Source organism: Prionailurus viverrinus, chromosome X (assembly GCF_022837055.1).
Source record: "Prionailurus viverrinus isolate Anna chromosome X, UM_Priviv_1.0, whole genome shotgun sequence".
Lineage (NCBI taxonomy): Eukaryota > Metazoa > Chordata > Mammalia > Carnivora > Felidae > Prionailurus > Prionailurus viverrinus.
The window spans coordinates 95,115,475-95,140,415 of record NC_062579.1 but is presented as its reverse complement, the minus strand read 5'-3'; the positions used below and the strand labels follow the sequence as shown (position 1 = coordinate 95,140,415).

Below are 24,941 nucleotides of genomic sequence, written 5' to 3'. Positions count from 1 at the left end.
GCACATTTGGCTATGTCTGGAGATATTTTTGATTGTCCCGGTTCTAGGGAAGGTGCTACTAACATCTAGTGAATAAAGGCCAGAGACCCACAATGCACAGGACAGCCTCCCCACATCCCCACCAAGAATGATCTGGCCTCAAATGACCATCGTGCCTCAGTGGAGAAACTTAAACCTAGTCCCTGGCAAACATTTAAACTTCATTACCACCAGTACTCTTACCTTATGTTCTAGCAGCCCAGACCCGTGTTATTTTTCCCACTCCCGTATGGTTTCTTGCTCCTGTTTTTGTTCACTCTTTTCCCTCTGCTGAAGTCACTCCTCCCACGTCGCTTCACCTCTGTGCCTTAGATGACGTTGGATTTTCTCTTCTAGGAGTCAATGCCCCAGACTCCCTCCTCAGTATTCCCGTGTCACTCTGGGCATATGTGTATCACGGCACTTCACCACATTTACTGAGATGAGCTGTTTCTGGATCTGCCTTCCCTCACTTGACTGTGAGCTAATGAGGAGCAGGGACCTATTTTCTTTCCCTCTATGATAGCACCTGGCACCGAGTAGGCACCCACAAAGCATTGAACCGAAAGATGACAAATGACAGAAACAAAGACCAATCACTCAACCTCTAATAAGCTTTGACCTTCTCAGCCAAAGAGAACAGCTCTTAGATTGATTCAAATGAGGTAAAGGGGAAACCAGAATTGGCGAGGAGAACGTGAAGAAGTGCATCCACTCTTTTAGGTGAAGAATCAGATGACATAGGGGCTAAGAACACAGATCTAAAAATGGGGATGTCAAGAGTTTCTTTCTCAAGTGATTGCTCTAAGCACATAAAGTAATTATCTGGACAAAGAGCCTGACACATAGGAAGCACTCGATAAACAGTAGTTACTTTTATTAAAGGCTCAGATGAGTGGGCCTGTAATTTTGTAGATGCTATCGACTAGGATCAGTTCAAAGGAAGGGGCAGCACCTATTTATACTTAAAAAATAAGTCAATTTAAAGAAAAATATTAAGTCGGGGCAGTTGGGTGGCTCATCAGTTAAGCGTCTGACTCTTGGTTTCGGCTCAGGTCACGATCTCGCTGTTTCATGGGTTAGAGCCCTGCACCATCGGCGCGAAAGCCACTTGGGATTTTCTGTCTCCCTCTCTCTCTGCCCCTCTCCCACTCATGCTGTCTCTGTCTCTCTCAAAGTAAGGAAATTTGGGGGGCGCCTGGGTGGCTCAGTCGGTTAAGTGTCCGACTTCGGCTCAGGTCATGATCTCGCGGTCCGTGGGTTCGAGCCCCACGTCGGGCTCTGTGCTGACAGCTCAGAGCCTGGAGCCTGCTTCAGATTCTGTGTCTCGCTCTTTCTCTGACCCTCCCCTGTTCATGCTCTCTCTCTGTCTCAAAAATAAATAAACGTTAAAAAAAATAAAAAAAGAAATTTGGGGGAGAAAAAGAAAGGTATTAAGTCAATAATAGTGCAAGTGGTGGATGGGTGAGGCAAAATTCATAAAGACGTTATATGGGCAGCTGAAGTCTGGTAAACAGAACTGAAAGGGAACTGCATTGAATGCTGCGTGGACTAGGTTCCTTCTAGCTCTAAAGATCTATGACTTTGAAACCAGTATTAATATTAATCCCAATTACCATCCCTTACTTTGTCCAGGCACTGCACTGAGCACCTAGTATCACTATCTCATTTAATCCATGCAGTAACTCTCACAGAGACACCGTCGTTAGCTTCTTTTCCTTGTTGCAGATAACAAAACCAGAGGCCCCTAGAGGGAACCTCATTTGCCTAGGGTTACACAGAGTACAGGAAGGAGCTGGCCTTCAGTCTTCAATACAGAGAGCCCAAGCAGACAATGCTGTGTCTAACAGCGTTGGATTGAGCTTATAATTGAGGAATTTCCTACTTTAGTCTCACTGAGGGCTCATATTTAATACTGCTGTTACAGAGGTGCCTGGGTGGCTCAGTCAGGTAAGCGTCCATCTCTTGATTCCAGCTCGGGTCGTGATCTCGTGGGATCGTGGGATCAAGCCCCACATCGGGCTCTGTGCTGTCAGTGCAGAGCCTGCTTGGGATTCTCTGTCTCTCTCCCTCTCTCTCTCTGCCCCTCTCCCAGTTGCGCACACTCACACACACACACACACACACACACACACACAGTCTCTCTCTCTGTCTCTCTCTCTCAAAATAAATAAATAAATATTGTTTTTACATATGGATTTTTCCCCTCTAGGACTCTGTTGCTTTATATACTGTTAACTGGGCTCACAATTTGCTGGATCTTTAAACCAACCACGGGACTGGTTGACCTGAGAGTCAAGTCCCTTCAAGGCAAAGTTTCAATTAGCAGAGGAAGCCACAGGGCTGTCAAGGCTTGACATCCAGACCAAGAGCTCCTTTCTGCTCAGGGATACCTCTCAGGGAATGTGGTCAGGAGATGGGCACATTCCACCAGCTGGTGGCTACACCAATGACCTTTAATGCTAGTTTAGCATAAATATGTTGTGACATTTCAGACAAATTAATGTATTTTTACAAGGTGGGGCAACCACCACAAATTAGGCCAAATGGTTTGCCTGTAGGCTGGGTCACTAGGCAGAGATTCCAGAGCTTCTCTGCTGCTCGTACATCCCTTTCTGCTCCCCCCCCCAAAAAAGAAATGTTTATTTCTCCCCAGAAACCAGTTGGACAAATGTCAGCAACCCTCAGGGATTAACCTTAGCCCTACCTTGGTGACACAGAATTCCAGGGTCTCTCTGCAACTGACAGATGCTGACTCTGACTGCTAGAACCTGCTCAAGGACTCCGTTCCGTATGTTGTGTGGTATGGAAAGGCCTCGGTAGTTACCATAGTGCTTCTGTTGTGTGGGTATAAAGCACCAGCTCCTTGAAAAATTACCGGGAAATGGGAATATTGGACATGAGAAGGATATGAAAGGAACTGACAACCTAAGAGAGGGGAAAAGGTCCAGTTTGTGAACAGGCAGACCTTGGACTACTAAGTAGCCACGCATCTTTCATTTGAGCAGATTTCATAGACAAGCTGCGCGCCAAATCAAATGGGAATTAAAGGGATTCTGTGTAGCTAGTACAGAAAGTGTTTCAGAACTGTTTCAGAAGCACAAAGGCCACTTTAGTCACAGGAAACTGCCAGAGGGTGACTTATTTGACAGAAAGGGAAACAAACAGACACAATGGCTGGTGTATTTTTGAGGCAATATTAAATCTAATAAACATGACACCGATGGTATTGACTCAAATCGGGTTGGGCAAGTTGGAGAATTTAACGGCTTATCTTCCAACTACCAGCCTTTATCTCAGAGGCAGCCTTGACAGCATAGAACAGCGTCCAAAACATGTCCTTCTCTGACTCCTGCCAGGTGTGTGCTGTCCCCGGCCCCTGCCCTGGCCTCAGCTCTCAGAGCGGAGATAATTAGAACGTCATTTCTGCCAGCTTTGTTTTTTCTGGGTCACTGACTTCAGACTTGATCAAAATAGGAGTGCTATACTGAAATGAATTCATTTCCTCTTCCTCAGCCAGCCCCAGCTTATTTCCTGGGGGACCGTGCTCCATAGGACCAGCTCACACAGACAGCTGCTGTACAAGAGCGATAGTGTTTATGGAGATCCAAAGAGGGGGCGCACGGCAGAGGAGTGGGCACCCTCCACAGCAGCAAGCTCTCACTCTCCCTCTCAGTGGCAGGGCGCTGACAGGCACGGGCCTCAGACAGACGTGCTGAGGAACACATCACAGCAAACTGCTCCGGGAGCTGCTAAAGCCAGTGTTTAATGTTTATCCAATGGCCTCAGTCTGAAAGGCTCTGTAGAACATGCATAACACAACTCAGCTTTCTACTCCATTAGCATTCAAATTCCTAGCTGCCCAGAGACACATGGTACTGACCAGGGAAGGCCAGTCGATGTGGAGGTTGAGGGCACGCAGAGACATGCGGCAGAATGAGGTTGCTGGGTGTCTGGGAGAGACACTCCGAAACGGGGACAGAGAGCCCCAAGTGGTACGAGAGGGAAGGCCAAAGACAACCTTTGTCTTTACAACATCACCAGTTGCCCTCCATTAAGAGACAAGATTAGAGGTAGGGCCTTATCTCACACTGACCTTTGTTCACTTCATTACTGACTGAATGTCAGGCCTCCTCCAGCCCGGGAGAGAGGGGGCCTCCCAGTGCAGTGGCAGTCCATATCTTCTTTTCAGACCTTTGGATTCAATGAGAAAAACAAAAGCTTCCTTGGGCTTTCACTCAAGGTAAGAAGAGTAGCCACATTACTGTTACTGTTTTGGCCAGGAATGAGCCAGATTTGTCTGCCTTTGTCCAACCCAAGAGAAGAGCCATACAGTATAGAGTAAGTGGGTGGTGGGGCGGAGAGTGCTGTAACACAGTTCTCGGAGAAGTGCCCAGTGATGAAGAGCTATCGAGGAGATGTCAAGGCAAGTATTGGGCTGACTGCTGTATCCAGGAAGGAACTAGAGTGGAGCCATGTTTGGTTGGCCTGTGTGTCCCAAGAGCCTAGCACACAGCACATGACACAAGACACACGACATGCACACACACAGACACGCACACGCGCGCACGCGCACGCACACACACACACACACACACACCAGTCCTTTTGCCCCTCATTGCCATTAACATGCCTTAAATCCATCGACATCTGTCCATCCCCCACTGTTACCATTCTATTTCAGGTACTATCATCCCCCACCTAGACCACTGCAGGAGCCTCCTAATTATGGGCCTGCCTCTTCTCTCACCTCCTCTTCCAATATGATCTCAAAAGCAGCCAGTGTGATTCCTCTAGAACCCAGCTATGTCACACTCTTGTTTAAAGCCCTTTAGTGATGTCTCACAGCCACGAGAATAAAGCTGCACAGGCACATCCCTTCATTACCTGGTGTATTAGTCTGCTAGGGCTTCCATAACAAAATACCACACACTGGATGGCTTTAATAACAGAAATTTATTTTCTCACAGTTCTGGAGGCTACAAGTTCAAGATCGAGGTGTTGTTGACAGCTTTGGTTTCTCCCGAGGTCTCGTTCCTTGGCTTGCAGATGACCATCCTTCTACGTGTCCTCACATGGGCATTTTCTCTACGCTTACACACTCCTAGTGTCTCTTCCCCTTCTTATAGGGACGCCGGTCCTGCTACATTAAAGCCCCACCCTAATGATCTAATTTAACTGTAATAACGTCTTTAAAGGCCCTGTTGCCAAATACAGTCACATTAGGGGTTACATGAATTTAGGGGGACACAATTCAATCCATAATACCTAGCCACTGTCTACCTCCTGATTCTCATTGCTCACTACTCCCATATGTTCAGCATATATTAGACTTAGCCAATTATTTGTAGTCACCTGGATGGGCCACATGTCTGTAAATTCTGGACCTTTATCCATGCTGTTCCCTCTACCTGGATGGCTTTCAACACTTCCCCCTCCCCACCCCACGCCATTTTCATCCCATTTCTCTCCTACCGGTCATTTCGGGTAGTACTTTCTCTGGGAATTCCCCACCTCCTGATTCCTAATCTGAGTGAAGGGCTCTCATACCCTCTCTGTTGTTTCTTTCTCATAACATGGAGAGTCAATACCTAATGACCCTTCCAAGGGCTTTGCTAGACCATGAGTCACTTGAGGGCAGAGGATGTGTCATAGTATTCTTCTGAATTCCCAAAGCCTACCACAAGACTTAGCCCAAAGAAGGTAGTACTCAATGAAAGAACAGATCAACCCGTTTGCAAGGGACAGATGGAGTGAACCAGGTCAAGCTAGATGGCAGTACATTACAACTTAGGATCCCATATCACCAGCTGATACATTGTGCCTGAGTGTTCCACAAGATGGATGCTATGTCTGTGCTAACGGAAGGTCCTGTCCCCAAAGGTTGCTGTTAGAGTAAAATCTAGTTTCCCCAGTACCATGTTTTCCAGAAGCCTCTATGACTTTGTTCTTCCATGTATCTACAGAATAATAAGAGAGAACTGTATATCCTAGTGACACAGAAGCCCTAGAACGTTGGTCCTCAAACTTGAGTGTGCAGCAGAATATGCTGGAAGGCTTACTAAAACACAGATGACTGGGCTCCCACCCCCAGAGTTTCTCATTCGATAGGTCTAGGTTGGGGCCTGAGAACTGACATTTCTAACAAGTTCCCGGGTGATGCTGTTGCTGCTGGTCCGGAGACCACATTCTGCAAAACGCTACTCTAGAGGATCCTTCTGGAATTATTGAAAATGAATTTACATTATGCTGAAAATAGTAAAAATGATAAATAGGTTTCCCCAGAAAATGTGATCAACCATCCTCCCCCAGCTTTGCCAGACCAACGTTGCTGAAATTCACGAGATAGGGAAGCGATAAGCCAATTTTTCTTTTAAGGTAAAACTGCCCCTGGAAAGAAACTGTAACCTAACGGTGTGTGTTCTGCTCTTTTCGCAGGTGCGATTAGAGTGGCCAACAGACCTTGCGGTCAATCCCATGGACAATTCATTGTATGTCTTGGATAACAACATTGTGCTGCAAATCTCTGAGAACAGGCGCGTGCGGATCATCGCAGGGCGCCCCATTCACTGCCAGGTGCCAGGCATCGATCATTTCTTGGTCAGCAAGGTGGCAGTTCACTCCACTCTGGAGTCTGCTAGGGCCATCGGCGTGTCCCACAGCGGGCTGCTTTTCATCGCCGAGACGGACGAGAGGAGAGTGAACCGCATTCAGCAGGTCACCACCAATGGAGAGATCTCCATCATAGCCGGTGCTCCCACTGACTGTGACTGCAAAATTGACCCCAACTGTGACTGTTTCTCAGGTATGACCTTTTTAGCAATTCACCAGCTCCCTCTCTGTTTCCAAAAGAAAAACGCGCATCAGAAGAGTCAAAAGGAAACACAGAGTGTTGCCTGTGGACCCTGGGATAAGCGAGTGGAGAAAGCGATGGGTTGGGGTTACGAAGCCTAGTGTCTGGTCGTTGGTCTGCAACCAGCCGACCAAGTGATGCTGGGCAAGCCCCAAACCCTCTTGGGGACTCGCTTACCTCATCTGTTAAAGAGGTCACTTGTCTCGGTTTTATCACCTTGCTGGCTTGAGGATAAACTAGTGTAACAAAATCTTGATACGGTTAAGATCACTATATGAATGTAAGATCATAACACTGTTTGTACTTTGGAGAAAAGGAAAGTAGGTAAAACCTGAATTTACTGATTTACCCAAGGCGAAACTCACTCCCCCTAAGTGACTGGTTTCCAAATTAACCGTGTTTGCTATTTGAAACCCAAAGAGACTAGAACAAGCTGTTTGGAGGACATAGGGGCAAAATAAACTCCCACAGTGGATGTTTCTCAGGACATCACTCTGCTACTTTGATCGCTTAAAACAAACAAACCAAAAAACAAACCTTTCTCCCTAACCCGTAGTGCCCTTTACTTCCAACTGAAATATATTTAAAAAAGAGCCTTTTCCCCCAAACATGGAGCAGATATTCCAGATAGCAAACAGTCCTCTAAATGTCAACCGATACATTTATTGCTGGGATGTGGCGATCCCTCCATGCTACCTGCAGTCCTGTTAAACTGCTCACCCAGGCCCGAATCATTCTCTCAACCTTTGCCTTTCCTTGGGCCAGAGGAATCAAGAGTGAGCAACTTGGTCAGTAACGACTTTGGATCAATATTTCCAATGTTTTCCTGGACAATTAGTTTTATAGTTATTTTGCTAACTTATATTTTTCATTCAGGGCAAATCTGATGTTTATTCCAGTTATCAAATTTGATGTTCTGAATAATTGCTGCACTTACAGACTTAGTGTACTTTGACAATGTGACCATGGGCATGAGCCAAAGAAGGGTCCTCTAGGCACAGTAGAATTGCAAAGTCCTGAGGCAGGTCCACAAGCACTGACACGCATGAATCGCCTGGACTTCCAGCCAGATTTCGTGTGGCTCCCATTATCCGCTGTTTTTTCGCATCTTGCGATACGATACTGAACGGCAGGGTAGAGGATGTCACAAAAGCGGTGTTAACTGAGATAATCGCATCTTACTGTTCGTCTTCACTGGTACTGACTCAAGAATTCTGAGGAAGTTTCAGATTTGTCAAGGGAGGGGCATGCAGAGAGTGTTGGTTCACTGGTTGTTCCCTTTAAAATGACTACTGATGGCACAGCGATTTCTCTTTATGGCTGTGTTCTTAGAAATGCTTGCGATGACGATTATTAAAACCACGGTCTCTCTCTCACAGGTGATGGCGGCTATGCCAAAGATGCAAAGATGAAAGCCCCTTCCTCTTTAGCAGTGTCACCCGACGGTACCCTTTATGTCGCAGACCTTGGGAATGTTCGAATTCGTACCATTAGCAGGAACCAGGCCCACCTGAACGACATGAACCTTTATGAGATTGCTTCACCTGCTGACCAGGAGCTCTACCAGTTCACTGTCAATGGAACCCACCTGCACACCTTGAACTTAATAACAAGGGACTATGTATATAATTTCACCTACAATGCCGAAGGTGACTTAGGTGCAGTTACCAGCAGCAACGGCAATTCTGTGCACATTCGCCGTGACGCAGGTGGGATCCCCCTTTGGCTTGTGGTGCCCGGTGGGCAGGTGTACTGGCTGACCATAAGCAGCAATGGAGTCCTGAAAAGAGTGTCAGCCCAAGGCTATAATCTGGCCGTGATGACCTATCCTGGAAACACGGGGCTTCTAGCCACCAAAAGTAATGAAAATGGATGGACGACCGTTTACGAGTAAGTTTCTCATTCTCAGCGTAGGCTTTGTTAAGCTTTTATTTGAAATGGTATTATAGTGGGGAAATGGCTTAGTAATTGCCAGGGGTTGCATGCTATTTTCTCATAAGAACCACAATAAAAAAAAAATCAAAAGTCACGGAGAAAATTTTACCTAACTCCTAGGGTTCAAACCCATTTCTCCAGAGCAGTTTTGCAGAGCATAATAGTAAAAACATAGATTGAATGAAGAAGCAGGTGTGGCACGGCAGGAGACAGGAATGAGATAGAAGTCCATGTACTCAAGAAATGTACAGCATAGCTGGGAAAACAAGGTAGAATTTCATTTAAATAACAAAACTAAGAAAATAGTTCGAAAGCAACAAAGAAGCAGTGTGGCTTCACTAGTGTTTATTGATCCCTGTGGGGTTTCATGAACGAATAAATGAACGTGTGCCCAGCCCAGCCAAGCCCAAGTCAGTATAAGCTGCTGTGGGAGGTACTAGAAGTCAGAATATAAGAACTAGACCCTGGAAAGCAAGTGTGAAATATGTAGGGCAAACGCTGAACAGGAGTGGCCGCACTCCATTGCCTGCTTCTTTGAAATGTGGAGCCAGACACCCCTGTACAGGTCTGGGCTTCCTCGGTTTCCCTGCACGAGTCAGAGAATCTGGCATGTTGCAGCGTTCACAGACTGGACCTGGGATGGCTTTGTTTAACTGGGAATTAGCACAGGGTGTGTCTGACAGCAAGCTTCTAGGAGGTGTCGGAAGGAGACCATTGTCCTTGCCTTTTCAAGCACAGACAACCTTGTTTGCAGGTCAACTCACTTAGAAAGCTAGTCTGCCAGCCCTTGGCAAGCATCTTTTCCACAATAAGGGAATTGCTGAATTTTTAAGCAGTGCACTGAGTGAAGATCATCTATGGAATCTGAACCCAGAGTCCGCAATGGCATTAAAGTCGAAAAGCGTGACAAGTGGAAATGTTAAGCATGAGGGGTTCCCGGTGTGACTGTTCTGTGAGGAGGCAGGCATCGTGAAGGGGCTTTGTCCAATCTCCTGCAAGCCTCCAGAGGAAAGGGACAAAACAATTGGCCTTCACATTTTGGACCGTTTCCCAAAGAAATGCCACGTATACAAAAAAGCTGGACAGCTGTTTTAGTTTCGCTTAGAAATACGTGTTTAGTTGTTGCTGTTGCAAGTCTTACTCTATTTTTTGAAAAATTTCTCTTACATCTTAATAAGAGTCATAAGAGCCCCTGTTCACTGAACGTCTACTATGTGCCAAGTAGTAGGCTAGGTGATTTCCGTACATCATTTTACTTGATCCCCAGAATAACAACATGGGATAGGTGCTCCTGGTGTGCCTATTTTATGGATGAGGAAACTGAGGCACAGAACGGTTAACTTGTCCTGGTTCACACAGATGTCCAGGATTCAAACTCCCAACAGTCTGCCTCAAGAGCCCAAATTTGTAAATACACTACCCTGAAGAAAGATAAAGTTTCTAATGAGAATGTCTTTTTCAAAAGTTCATGCAACGTCCCACCGCACCTGAAATTAAACAACTGTTTCGAAAGCTAATGGTTGACTTCGGTCAAGCAACAAGAAATGGCTGAAGTATTAACTACTTTTCAAAATAACAGCTCAACCATTCATTCACTGAGTCATCGATTCATCACATTGTACACTTTACATATATACAATTTCTTTGTCAATTATACCTCGATAAAGCTAGAGGGGAGAAAAAACAAAAGTAACTAGTTTATTCAACAAATATTTATGGAGCACCTAATCAGTGCCAGTCAGTATCAAGTACTCTATCCCCCTGGGGCTGGGGATACAGCTGTGAACAAAACAGATAAAAATTCCTACCTTCGGGGCACCTGGCTGGCTCAGTCCATAGAGCACGCAACTCTTGATCTCAGGATTGTGAGTTTGACCCCATGTTGGGCATGGAGCCTACTTAAATGTTTTTTAAAAAATCTCTACCTTTGTAGGGCTTACATTACGCTGGAGGGATACAATAAAATGTACAGAAGTTCAGATGGTGATAAAGTCCTGTGGAAAACTAAAGCGGGGTAAGGGAGATCAAGAGAGCGGGGCCGAAGGGGTTTTTATTTTGGGCTGCGTGGTCAGACAAGGCCTCACTAAGAAGGTGACATTTCAGTAAGTCCTGAAGGACATAAAGGAGTAAGCCATATAGATATCTAGGAGGAGGGAAGAGAGAGAACATTCCAGGCAGAGAGAATAGCAAGTGCAAAGGCCCTGCAGCCAGTGTGACTGGAATGGAGTAAGAATAGTGGGGAGATAAAATCAGTGAAGTGGCCAGGCCTACTTTATGTAGTACTCTGTAAAGACTTTGACTTTTATTCTGAAGTGAGATGTAGAACCACTGGAGAGGTTGAAGTAAAGGAATGATGTAATGTGACTTAATTTGTAAAGAATCAGTCTGTATTGAATCCATCAGACCGTCTGGTGGAAACAGGGGAGCCCGGTGGTGGAGAGAGGAGGGGTCTGCGATACTCCAGGCAAAAGATGACAACTTAGACCAGGGACTGAAGGCAGCAATACGTGGTAAAATGCTAAGTATATCTTAACAGTAGATTTAGCAGGACTTACTGATAGATTGGATGTGGAGTGAAGAGAAAGAGGGTTAGAGAGAACTCCAAAGGTTTTGGCCTGTGCAACTGGATGTTGGACTATTGATCAACACGAGGAAGAGTGTGCAAGGAATACATTATACTGGGCAAGAGATCAGGAGTTCAGTTTGGGATATAATCAGTTTCCTTAGACATCCAAGTGAAAATGTCAAGTAGACAATTGGCTATATGCATCTAGAATTGAGGGGAGAGGCTGGAGATTTCAAATTTGGAGATCCACATTTGGGACCCACCAGTGGTTAGAGTGTATTCAAGCCATGAGATGGGATAAGAAGAAAAGATGATGACTAGACCTGGAGCACACCAACGTTTAGAGCAGAGAATATGAAGAGAAACCGGCAAGCGACCAAGAAGGACAGCCCAGTGAAGTAGCAGGAAAAGCAGGAGAGTAGGATGTCCTGGGAGCCAAGTAAAACAGGAAAGAGTGATCAGCTGTGTTAGATACTCTGGATAAGTCAAGTAAGATAAGGACTGAGAATCGACCAGTCTAGCACTGTAGAGGTCATTGTTCACCTTGAGAAGGGCAGGTGCCGTGGCACCATGGGGGACAAAAGCCTGAGCAGAGCCGGTTTCAGAGAGAATGGATGTACACATGTTCACAGCAGTGTTACTCATAATAGCCAAGAAGTGTGAAGAACCGTTGTCCATCAGGACACGAGCACACAAACAAAATAGGGTACATCCATACCATGGAATGTTATTCATCCATAAAAAGGAATGAAGTTCCGACATATGTTACAACATGGATAAACCTCAGATACATTATGCTAACTGAAAGAAGCCAGTCACAAAGGACAAATATTGTATGAAGTGTCCACAAACGGCAAATTCATACAGGCCGAAAGTGATTGGTGGTTGCCTGGGTCTGAGAAAGGGAATGGGAATTGGCTGATAAAGAGGATGGGGTTTATTTCGGGGGTGATGGAATGTTCTAGAAGTGGTAGTGATGATTGCACACATTGTGAATGCACTGGAAGCCACTGAATTATATGCGTTAAAGTTTATTTCTTGAGAAAGAGAGAGTGCATGTGCGAGCAGGAGAGGGGCAGAGAGAGAGGGAGAGAAAGAATCCCGAGCAGGCTGTCAGCGCAGAGCCTGATGCGGGGCTCGATCTCACCAATGTGAGATCATGACCTGAGCTGAAATCAAAAGTCGGATGCTTAACCGACAGACCCACCCAGGTGCCCATAAATTGTATAACTTTAAAATGGTGGCTTTTATGGTATGTGAATTATACCTCAAGAAGAAGAAGATGATGATAGTGGCTGAGAGGAAGGAGATTGGAGACAATGAGTAAAGATTTCTTAGGAGTGCAACCATTGTGGGAAACAGTATGGAGGTTCCTCAAAAAAAAAATTAAAAATAGAACTACCCTATAATCCAGGAATAATACTCCTGAACATTTACCCAAAGAATACAGAAACACTAATTCAAAAGGATATATGCATCCTTATGTTTATAGCAGCATTGTTTACAACACCCAAGATATGGAAACAGCCCAAGTGTCTATCGATGGATGAAAGGATAAAGAAGATGCGGTGTGTGTATGCAGTGGAATATTACTCAGCCATAAAAAAGAATGAAATCTTGCCATTTACAACAACATGGGTGGAGCTAGAGAGTATGATGTAAGCAAAATAAGTCAGAGAAGGACAACTACCATATGATCTCATTCATAGATGGAATTTAAGAAACAAAGGAAAGCAAAGGAAAAAGAGAGAGAAAGACAAATCAAGAAACAGACCCTTAACTATACAGAACAAACTGGTAGTTACCAGAGAGGAGGGGGGATATAGTACGGGGATATAAAGAGTATACTTACCACGATGAAAAAAAGGAAAATTATTAAAAACTAAAAAAGATATATTCTTCGAACTGTGTTCGGGGGAAGCTTTAAAGGGAATACCAGGTTATTTAACCTTTGGATCAAAGCTATTGGCACCATTTATGGATCTGTGGTAACTTTTTTTTTTTTTCTGGATTTGATTTCAAGGGTAAAGGATGACATTGATATGGTTGCAATAAATTATGTGATGCATGTAAGAAGAAAAGAACTCTTCTGAGAAGCTTTGCTGTAAAGAGGAGCAGAGAAATTGGAGCAGGGGTAGGGAGAATGGGGTAGGCTGAAGGAGTTTTGTTCTTGAGCAACGTAACAGTATATTTGTATACCGATGAAAATGATCCAATAGAGAGGGGAGAAGCTGACAATGCCAGATAGAGAATAGAATATTGTGGTCAGATCAGGTCGTGTGCCTGGTTCCCACTGGCAGCATGTTGATGCAGGTACCGTGTGGCAAGCAAGATACGGTGCGTGGAGCCCAGGCCTGTTACCAGGACTTGACTGGCAGTGAGTGAAAGGTATCAACATCGCTGTTGCCAAATAATCAATGTTGAGCCTCTAAGAGGTGAGAAATGCAGGCATTCACATGGGGGTAATTATGGAGTTTTATAGCCACAAAGTGACATTAGAAGTTATTTTAGGGGCCCTTGCATGGCTCAGTCGGTGAAGCGTCCAACTCTTGATTTCGGCTCAGGTCACGATCTCACGGGTGGTGACTCCGATCCCCACTAGTCTTCCTCACTAGTTTGTAAGCTCCTATCCATAGAGGGAGGGCACCCCTGTCTCATTCGTGTCAGGGCTCTGCGCTGACAGAACGGAGCCTGCTTCGAATTCTCTCTCCCCCTCTCTCTGCCCCTCCCCTGCTCACGCTCTCTCTCTCTCTCTCTCTCAAAAGAAATAAAAACTTTAAAAAAATGTTTTAAAAGAAGTTACTTTGCAAATGAGGAAACTGAGGCCCAGATAGGGACACACTCACCTCTTCACAGTTGCTCACCAGCTGAGCCTTGAGTCAGGTCTTTGAGCATCCAGTTCAGTGTTCTTTCCACTACTACCCTCACTGCCTTCCAGAAAAAAGAGGAGGATCTGGGATTGTTAAGAGTGACCATGGGAAGTCTGAGGAGCTAGACTTTCCCTCCAGGAGCAGGGAATGAGGAGTGTGATAGCACCATGAGAGAGAAAGGGGGCTAAATACCCACTTCTTCCTCCTCTCACCTTAACTCCAGCCAGGATTATGCTGAAACCCTCCTAACTGAAAAGCATCTGTGGAGAGAAAGCCCGTCTTCCTCTTGAAGCAGTCCATTCTGGTGCCGAACAGCAGTGCCCAATGTGACACTGCCCCTGTCCCTTCTTACCCGCACAGAAAAGCATGAGCAGTTTCCCACCCTGCACGACGTAACTGATTCTTCTTACGGTCTTCTCTATACAGAGTCTGACTTCTTTCACTTTTATCCTCCAAGGCGTTAAGCCAGTCCTGAACACTCCTTCGAGTTTTTCTCTGTCCTTCTGAAGCTGGGGAACCCAGAATTGGAGCCACTATTCTAGTCCAGGGTCAGAGCCCTGCCGAGGTTGCTAGAGTATGGCTGGGCCGCTGCTGCCAGGCCCTCCTGACAAAACTCGAGCGTTTCTCCGAGGTGAGGAGGCTGCCTTCCGTGGCCAGAGGGGACAGACTGTTTGCCAAGGTGGAAATGGAAATTCTGCTCTGAGAGGAGAGACAGAGAAGCAGAAACAGAAGCAAAATTTGGCAGGACGGAGGACTGCCGCGTCCAGGTAGCTAAGCCAGCAATCCATCCAGCTTCTGATTATCTGTGGCGATGGGGAGAAGAAATGACACGGATGACCCTGAACAGTGGGTCATCCAAATGGGATTTTAAAATGCATCTTGTGCAGTGGTAGTATGTGGGCTTGTATTAGGTAATGTGATGTTGTTTAAATAGTTCATTGATTTTCATAATTCCGTTTGACTCGGACCAGGCTTAAAATTGCACACCCCAAGTATTAGTACTTGATGCTTGACTGCCCCTACGCATCCTGAATGTCACGGGGAAAGCTGACCACAGACAAATGGCTCACGGAGAGGTGACTGTCAAAGCAGGAATACCGACCAAAGGAGGCAATTCTGGCCCAAGGGGGCTGGCGGGTTCCTAATTGCAATGACCCTGCCACAGTGGGGGCCCACGGGAGGGGCCCAGCAAACACACAGCAGGCAAGCCTTCTTTGCCCAGGAGCCTGCAAGAGCGGCCAGGATGCCCTTGCTTGTTTCCCAAGCATTTCCCTGGCAGAGGCTTCTATTATACTAAACTGGGAAGGTCCCAGACTGAGGCCAAAGCTTCAGTGTGTCACTGCTGCTGGTCCAGGCTGAGCAGATAGTTCCTCAGGCCCTTGACCATGTGAGAGCCGTCCACTTGAGACTGTGACTTTACATGATTTCTTGATCCCTGGTCTACTGTATTCTCTCTCTTTCTGGCCCTTGTTAGCACAACCCCCTGCCAGCCCCCAAAAAAGCCATCCACTGACAAATTGGAAGGCCCTCATAATAGCTCTGAGTGCCTTCTAGGCTATTTTATAAATGCTCGATTTTATGGAAGGTGGCTAATGAGGGATTCTCCCTCCTCCCTGGTAAGATTAGAAGTAGAGGGGAGGGGCAAAGCAAACAAGCCATGCCTCTGGGGGATATACCTGCCTGGGCATAGGATGTGATTCCCATGGAGAACTGGTTATGTAAATGAATAATCAGTCTAAACACATCAAAATGTTTCCAGTGTTTTCTAGAGTCTCAGAGTAGAGAGGGAACTGAAGCACCACGTGGTCCAGCCCCCTGTCTCCAGGCAGGCGAAGGATTTCAGTTAAACAAGAACAGAGAATTGTCAACCGTCCCTTCAGGTCTCCTGAGACAGAGACTCTCAACACCTTTGCTCAGTCACCTCTCCATGTATGTGCTTTATGCCCTTGATAAGGATCAAGAATGAGCAGACAGAACTGTCGTGGGTCACGCTGGGGAGAACTGCAAGAGCGACAGGGAGTGAACAGAAGGAAGAGAGGCTACTGTCCTCCAGTAGGCCGGTAGGAAAGATTCCAGAGGCTGGTAGGAAGGATTAGGACATCTACATAGGCAGAGCCTGGCCTCCCGGTACCACCGTAGCTGGCTCTGTCTCTTCTGTAAGCACATTGGCTCTTGTATCCACCCATCCCTTCTGTTTCCACTGGTAGCATTTTATTTCACTCACTCAACAAGTAGATGTAGCGAGAATCTACTCTGTGCCAGAGAAAACAGACACGAATGAGACAGGGGTGCCCTCCCTCTATGGATAGGAGCTTACAAACTAGTGAGGAAGACAAATCCCAATGATGGGCCATCACAGTACACTGAATAAAGGCAAGAGGCCACCATCTTCCTACACAGATGAAGGCTGCAGCCTTCCAACATGCCTTCCTGCTCCACATATCCCCTTCTAAGATCTGCTGCCACCAAAGTACTGCTTTCATCACACTCTTCTCTCCCTAAAAGGCTTCTATGCCTCTCCACTCTCTACTGACTACCTGCTTTCCTTCAGAGCCTGGTACCCCAGTTCCCCTCTGCTCTGGTTCCAACATGCCTCTCAACCTTATCTCCCACTACCCTCCTAGAGGAACCTTGTGCCCCAGCAAGCCAGTCCTTTTTTTTTTTTTTAAGTTTATTTTGAGCGAAAGAGCAGGATGGGGCAGAGAGAGAGAGAGGGAGGGAGAGAATCCCAAGCCAGCTTCACAATGTCAGTACAGAGCCCGAGGCAGGGCTCGAACCCACGAACCACAAGATCATGACCTGAGCTGAAGTCAGACGCTTAACTGACTGAGCCACCCAGGTGCCTCAACCCAGTTCTTTTAAAGGACGTCCCAGCCACCTGCATGCTTTTCTTCACACCATCACCTCTCTTTGGAATGCCTTCCTCTCCACTCCCATCTCTACCTACCAAGAGTTGAGCGTTACCTACCTTCTAGAATTTAAATACCATCTCCTTCTCTTCCTTTTCTGTTCAGCCCAGCTGGAAAGACTTCTACCTCCTCTGAGCTTCTATAGCTTGTTTACAGAAGCACATGGCAATATTCTGGCATTAGAGTGATTTGTGTGAATGTCTTATCTGCCCCGCTAGGCTTTGAATTTCATTCAGCACTGTACCTCTGGTACCTCACACAAGACTGATACTTATTGAATAAAGGACAAGTGGAGATAGAAGGGCATTATGGACTTGGAACCCAATCAAAAGAAGCCAAATGAAGTTATTGGTGAGGAAGGGGACTCCAGCATTTTCCACAGAATGCTTATATTAGGTTGGTTAGGTTTCTGGCATAAGAAAGGGAAAAGGGTCTGTTTTCCTTTAAAATATAAGTAATGAATTTCCTTGTATAATCTTTAATATTTTCTTCAAAGCAAGGTGGAGGAGCTTCTAGTTTTTACGCTGCATGGTTTAGCTCTGGCTTAAATTATTCTCAAGGGAACAGGGCAGGCTATCCTTTATGAGAAAATATCAGACCAAATATATTTTTCATAATGTGTAAATATCACCCTACCCCAACGAAACTATATGCGCCCCCAGGACCAGAATGAATTCTGAATTTCCTTTACAAATGTCTTCTTTGCTCCAATGGGGGCATGCGCATGCACACACACACGCACACACATCCAGGTGCACGTGGTGTATCAACGTGCTGAGCAGAACAGGAGTTATACTCAATTCTTCACTGATTGGTGTCCTGCAAGACCCTCAATAGTGGAATTCTGTAAAATCGCGACAGGAAGGGACGATCTGATGGCAAATCTCCTCTTACTAGACCCGCTTCTGATGACTATGAAGACTACAGTCATCGCCTGATCACACAATTCACCAGCCAGCATTCGCAGGCCTCGTTAAGCGAGTGCTACTCTGAGCCACGAGAAGGAGGGGCTTGCTACCATGTTGTGGCCTGAGGGGATGGGTTGCAGCATATTGGCTTGTACTCTGCACCAAAGGATGCAGGCACCAAAGGGAAACACACAACATAAGAGGTTTTGATTAAACTTGTATCTTTGACATTCAGTCTGGAAACATGCATTCCCCTGTGACGGAGAGAAAAACCTCAAGTAAGCCATAGGAAATCAAAGGCTCCCTTTATTTCTTATCCACTTTTGAGCAATCTTTCCAAAGTTGTGGGAATTATGCACTGATGAGTACTTCCGCCTGTCACTCTTCCTTGGGAAGTGACCCCACGGAAGAGAGGTGGGCGATATGTTTAGACCTAGGACCATACAAATGACAGAGACACCACGTGGAAGATACCACCAAATGTGATTGCTACAACTGACTGGCAGAACTGGGGTATGTCAGTGTGTTGGATAAAGTGCTTCACGGCTATTTTGGGGGTATTTTTTCCTTCATTTTTATTGAGATATAATTGACACACAGCACTGTAGAAGCTTAAGGTGTACAGCCTAATTACTTGACTTCTAATATTGAGAAATGATTACCAAAACGAGTTTAGTTAACATCCATCATCTCATAAAGAGAGAGAGAGAGAAACAGTTTTTTCCTTCTGATGAGAACTTTTACGATCTGCTCTCTTAGCAGCTTTCCTATATACCATACATCAGTGGGAGCTATAGTCGTCATGTTGTGCATTACATCCCCAGTATTTATTTACCTTCTAACTGGCAGTTTGTGCCTTTTGACTACCTTTCTTCAATTCCCCCACCCACCCCACCTCTGGTAACCACAAATCTGATATTTTCTGAGTTTGGTATGTGCGGTTTCTTTTTTGTTTTAGATTCTACACGTAAGTGAGATCATACACTATTTGTCTTTGTCTGACATATTTCACTTAGCATTATGCCCTCCAGGTACAGTGCTTTGTTTATGATAGACTTAAAGTCAAATATGCATTTTCAAGAAGGATGCATGTCCAGCCATGGAAAGGAAATCAGGCAATATAACTTTCGAACTACCCAGCAACTGGGAAGGGCTATGGAAAATTCTACTTGATCCCCAACACCATTGTTTCTTTCACCAGAAAAGGATCAGGCAGCCACCTCCCAGCTAGATCTTTCCAGGTAATTACAGTCTTATCCAGCACTATTTATCTTTCCTCTCCAAATGTCCTCCTGTCAATTTGGAGAGTGGGGATGGGAACAGAATATGTAGGAACATGGCTGTGCTCTGGGGAATAAGCTTTTAAATGTATAATCTCAGACAAAGAGCACCAGTGACTGAGCTTAAAAGGTGTCTGGAGGAGAAGGGTTTAGGAAACCAGACTTATCCACTGGCCACTGCTAAGTCTCGTTGGAATTTTTGGCACTTGTACCTCTGCTCGTGGATGGCTCGGATGGCATCTGATCTTGTCATCTTGCCCTGAGGAGTGGACACATCCACTGCCCTCCCCTTTAGATGAAATCTTGCTTTAAAACAAGAGGCCGAGTGACTGAGAAAGAAGGAAATTGCCCCAAGCTGGAAAGCCTGTTGGGAACTTGCATGCATAGCATCTTAAGTCAGATTTCCTGGGGGAATGACCATGAGTGACCTTGCCATGATTTGAGGAAACCACTTAGAAATCAGGAAGGGTAATCCAATGAGGCAGAGTTGCTGTCGATGGATGTAAAACAGAGAGGAGCTGTCTGCATAATCCCGGCTGTGGGGCCCCAGTCTCCCTTGTGAGGAAGGCAGCTTCCTTCTCTCTGCTTCTTGGAAACACTTTGCTGCAGGGAAAAAGCAGCTTGGCACCCTGGGATGATTAAAGGTAGACGTTGTTTTCCTATCCTGGAAGGAAGACCAGGCAGACGGGTTGAGACCGTGCTGGGCACTCAAGCCCTTCCATGCCTCTTTCTCATCAGGGGCCTGGGATTTGCAGCCACAGAGCCCCAGAGCAGACCATGGGCAAACAGGCTGAGCTGGGCCCAGGATTCTGCTGTCAACCCCAGGCACAAACAGTACCCTTCGGCCTTTGCTTGATAATGAGGCCTTAGCTGCATAGTAGCAACACACCAATGACCATTTGGACTAAAATGCACTTAAACAAAGGATGCATCCAATTAAACGATTGGGCTTGGCATGTCTGTGATGTCAAATGACCTATCTGATTGTTTTTATATGCATACATGACTGTCTAAACCATTAGCATGTGTGTGTGCGTGTGCGCATGCACGCATACACGTGACACCGAGCTTGGGGTGGCACTGTGTATAGCCCCAAGTTCAGTTCCGTCTGATAAGATAAGGTCCAGCCCCCTCTCCCAAGCCTACCAAAGGCTGGTGTAGGTTTTAACATTTGAGCAACTCTCCAGGCTGAGTTCTTTAAAACCTAGTGAACTAACACTGAATCACTGTGCCATTTTGCATAATTGTCGGGGGAGGAAATAGTGAAGCCAGACTTCGCCATCGTGTCCAGGCTGTACCCTGCTCACTTTGGGTAAAAAGAATATAATTGTTTAACATATTAAAAGCAAATAAAAGTGCTTAAATATTTTGTAATTTGCAACTTGAAAAGAAAACAGTAATGGGTTTCCAAGTGCATGCCTTTACTTTTAATGAAGTGTTTATTTTTCATGGTTCTATTGGCAATAAAAGAACAGCTCCACATCAAAAGCCTTCAGGGAAGCAGTTTCCATTTGGAGGACAGTGAGATTGCCAATCATTCCGACTTTTTTTTAAAAAAAGGAAACTCACTAGACTATATTTCCAGATATATGTTATTGCCTATTATCCCAGGTAATTATTTTTTTTGTCTCTTACTCATATAGGCAAATTACAACGCATTATGTACTATACTCTAAAAAGATTAAAAAAAAAAAAATTAGTGACACTGGGATCAGGGGGCTCCAGAATGTTTTGATGAACATGTTTCCATTATCCTCTGTGCTTGTTCATTTTGTTGAAAGAATGATTCATTCATTTCAAATTTGGCAACTTAAACGGCAAATATAATTTTCCTATCACAATGCAAAATCAGTTTATTGCCCTTCCAGACATTGGGGCGGTTCTTGCCCTTTTTTCCTTTGCCAACAGCACCCTCTGCTGGTGTCTGTTATCCATCACATCTAATGGGATCGACCCAAATTGCAAACGGAGGCCTCCCTGCAACATTACACACAGCAGGACATGATTCATAAATCAGTTTTCCACCCTGGTGATTCATTACCAGATATATTTTTTCTGTAAAACAGCACAGCTCAAGGAAGTCATCAAGAATTCAGAAGCTGCAAGAAATACCTTCGTTTGATTAATCATCTCTCTGACCTTTTTCTTCTTATTGAACAAGGTTAATAATACTTGTTATCACTCAAAGTTAAACTGTATTAGCTGCCAAGTGATTTTTATTTGCAAAGGCCTGTTATCACTGCCAAGAGGCTTCAAAGTCGGGATCGGTTACATTCCTCAGGTATGACCCCGAGGGACATCTGACCAATGCAACGTTTCCCACTGGAGAGGTCAGCAGCTTCCACAGCGACCTGGAGAAGCTGACAAAAGTGGAACTAGATACTTCCAACCGTGAAAATGTCCTCATGTCAACCAACCTGACAGCAACTAGTACCATATATATTTTAAAACAAGGTAAGGATACTTCCCACTTCGCCTATCTTAACTTCTGCCTTCAAACCTCTGCACGCCATTAATAAATAGAATTCGCTCCTGGCTGAGGAGATGGCTTCTCCTCCCTATTCTCCAGCTACAGAGGCTAAAACCCAAACAAAACCACACCTTTCACAAAGTTCACGTTGCCACATTGGGCCACATCTCTGTGGGAGCTGTGAGGTTAAATCCCTGCCAAATCCGCTCCTCCTTCAGGTCATTTCCCAACACCCAGCTGTTTGTAAAGCTCTTTCGGGCTCTGATTGGGTTATATTAAAGAAATGAAGTCTGTGCCCCAGCTGAGATTAGCATTCTAGATCAATGCTGACGTGAGGCAAGAATGTAAGTGAAACGAGAGAATTAAAATCTCATTCTAGTCAGAGAGAAAAGTAAGAATGGAAGAAAAAGGAAAGGAAGCCTGGAGGGAGGGAGGGGAGAAGGGGCAGAAGGGGAGAAGGAGGGAGAGGGAGGGAAGAAAACAGAAGAGAACGGAAGGGAGGGAGGGAGGGTTGCATTTGGCGGGAATGTCTTGTTTTCTCTCTGCCCAGCCATGAAGGACTGATTCCGTTGTTAGGTTATGGCCCAGACGCCCAAGTGTCCAGAGTTCAGGTTCACTCTGAAAGGACCGGTGGTAGCAACCTCTGTCAGTGTTACCGTGTCGCTAGGTCAGCGGGTGTCCCCGGGCAGTAAGGAGGCAGAGTTGAACTTCGTCTTCTCCTTCTAGCTCCCAGCGTGTCAAAATGAGGAGGCCAACCCGCCAGGTCCCAGATGGATTCTGTGAGGGAATTCTTTAAAACTGAAAAAGAGAAAGCCAAACACAGCCTGCAGAATTAGGAATCTTTGATCCGAGAAACAAGGTACCCCAGCTATGAAAATAACGAGACCCAGACGGACAGAGAGCGCGTCGGCCTGTCAGAGGGGTTGGCTAGCCCAGAAGGCAGTTGGGCCCGTAGCGGCCCCTCTGCTCACCCCGCCCCAGACTTGCCTCCTGAGGCTCCGCTGGTCTCTTCTCTGCCTGCCGTGCCTCCCTTTCTCCCCCTCTTCCTCCTTTGCTCCTCTGTCTACAGAAAATACCCAGAGCACCTATCGTGTGAGTCCGGACGGCTCTCTGCGCGTCACCTTCGCCAGCGGGATGGAGATCAGCCTCAGCTCGGAGCCGCACATCTTGGCCGGGGCGGTCAACCCCACCCTGGGCAAATGCAACATCTCCCTGCCCGGAGAGCACAATGCAAACCTCATCGAGTGGCGGCAGCGCAAGGAGCAAAACAAAGGCAACGTTTCGGCGTTTGAAAGGAGACTGAGGGTAAGGCTTGGGACCCGACGCAAGATCCGCAACTGGCGGTTTAGGTTGGAAAACCACACAGCCGCCCTGATCTGAAGTCCCATCGCAACAAAGCTTTTCTGGGTGACTGACTAGCGTATAGGATACACTAATTCGAGAGAGGGTGCTAACGGCTGATAATGGTTCAGTGTCCTTAAATGAACAGTCTAATAGGAGCATTCTTTGTCATTAGCCAGCTGAAGTGCTCTGATAGTAGCAATTTCAGCCACCAAGAAAGTCTGGGTGGAGAAATGGGTTTAGTAGGGAGGCCCTCCAGAATCCCTCCCAGCGTGCTGGGGAGATGGTCATCAGGCTCACTACACTTGACCCAGCTCCCTGCTCCGGGGGTAGTTTATACTTTACGTGGAAGGACCCGGCAGGCACCCACACAAGGACATGAGACCACAGGCAACATCTGGGCAAAGGCAGGTGCAAAGGAGGAATCGGTGAGTGATACTATTGCCGTGAATACACTATGAAGGGCCAGAGGGGTAAAGGACTAGCACCCAGATGTGTCCGGTGGTGCTCAGAGACAGCTGCCCGGAGGACATGAAAGGTTTCAGGGTTTTCACGTCCTTACCAGGCACAGTTCCCCGCAGTTAACCAGAGATCTCTGTCAAACCTGCCTTTCTGCCACACGCAAAGCCTCCGAGCACCACAGCACTCTGTCTGCCTGTCCCTTCTTCGTGTTAGGATGATGTGACCAACTTTCCCAATATAGTAACATTCAATATCAGCCCCAGAGCAACTGCCAGCCCGAGGGAAACAATCAGTCACAATTGAGGCCGGGCCTGCCTTGAGTGCCTGGATACCCGGGAAGCTCGCGCTTTCTTCACTCACAGTACAAATTCGCTCCCGGTGAAAATGTGGTAACCTTTAGGCTGTGGAAATGCAACACCAAACAACCACCCAATTCCAGTAAGAAGCGGTCAAACCAGTCCAAAGGCGTGACGTGGACAAAACAACCCAGCACTCACTTTTTCGGGCGGTTCCGTTGGTGACACACAGGCACAGACTTCAGTGATTTTGTAATGCCACTACAGCTGTCTACAGGCACAAGTCAATTGTCTGTTTTGATTCTACCACCAGTCTCCAACAAGACATTTACTGCTGATATGTCCCTGAATTGAGAAGTAAAACCAGTCCAAAGAGTCCACCCCTCTCTGTGTGGGAGGCAGTGAGGGTTTCAGTCAGAATTCTAGAAACGAGATCTCCTGGGCAGAGCCGTAGATGGGGAAGTTAGATGACCTGGCTTAAGACATGCCTTTATTTTCTTCGCCTGTGAAATCAAAGTATCATGCTCAAGAAAAGTAAGAACTATGTACATATGGCTTATCAACCTCATGGACTCCCCGCAGAATAATTGTATCACATAAATGATCTCTTAGTGCCTCCCCTGGTTTACAGCCTCAAGAAAACATTATGAACCATGTCAGGTACTATGGGTTTTCCCGTTCGTCAGGAAACCCCATCCTATACTATGTGACTTTGGGGTTTTCCACTTTCTAGGATAACCCGCCATTTTCTCCCCTCCATATGCACAGATAATGGAGAGACTATAAACTGTAACTTATACCTCATATCCGAAATTGTTCTTAATGTTGAAAAGTTAATGCTCATAAAACATTTGGGGCATTTGGGGGCCCTTTAGTGTTAAGGAGTGAAGTATTATTTAGTTAACACTATTTATAATTGACCCATTTCCCTTCCTGTTGTACAGTTGAGCAGATTTGTGGAACTGCTTATAAGGGCAACAGATTCAGGACTTTCTCTTCTATGTGACTTCTAGGGTACTTCCTGAGGTCCTGT

At 46.0% G+C, this 24,941-nt stretch overlaps 1 protein-coding gene across 3 annotated transcripts in view; it reads left to right on the top strand.

The window, feature by feature from the left end:
* The window catches only part of TENM1 (teneurin transmembrane protein 1), a 550,900-nt gene that overhangs the window by 502,674 nt on the left and 23,285 nt on the right, over nt 1-24,941 (top strand). For all 3 annotated transcript variants that reach the window (XM_047844103.1, XM_047844102.1, XM_047844101.1), the window contains 4 exons: nt 6,457-6,823; nt 8,251-8,761; nt 21,621-21,793; nt 22,879-23,114. In XM_047844103.1, the coding sequence (XP_047700059.1) occupies nt 6,457-6,823; nt 8,251-8,761; nt 21,621-21,793; nt 22,879-23,114 (1,287 nt within the window). The remainder of the gene's footprint in view (nt 1-6,456; nt 6,824-8,250; nt 8,762-21,620; nt 21,794-22,878; nt 23,115-24,941) is intronic.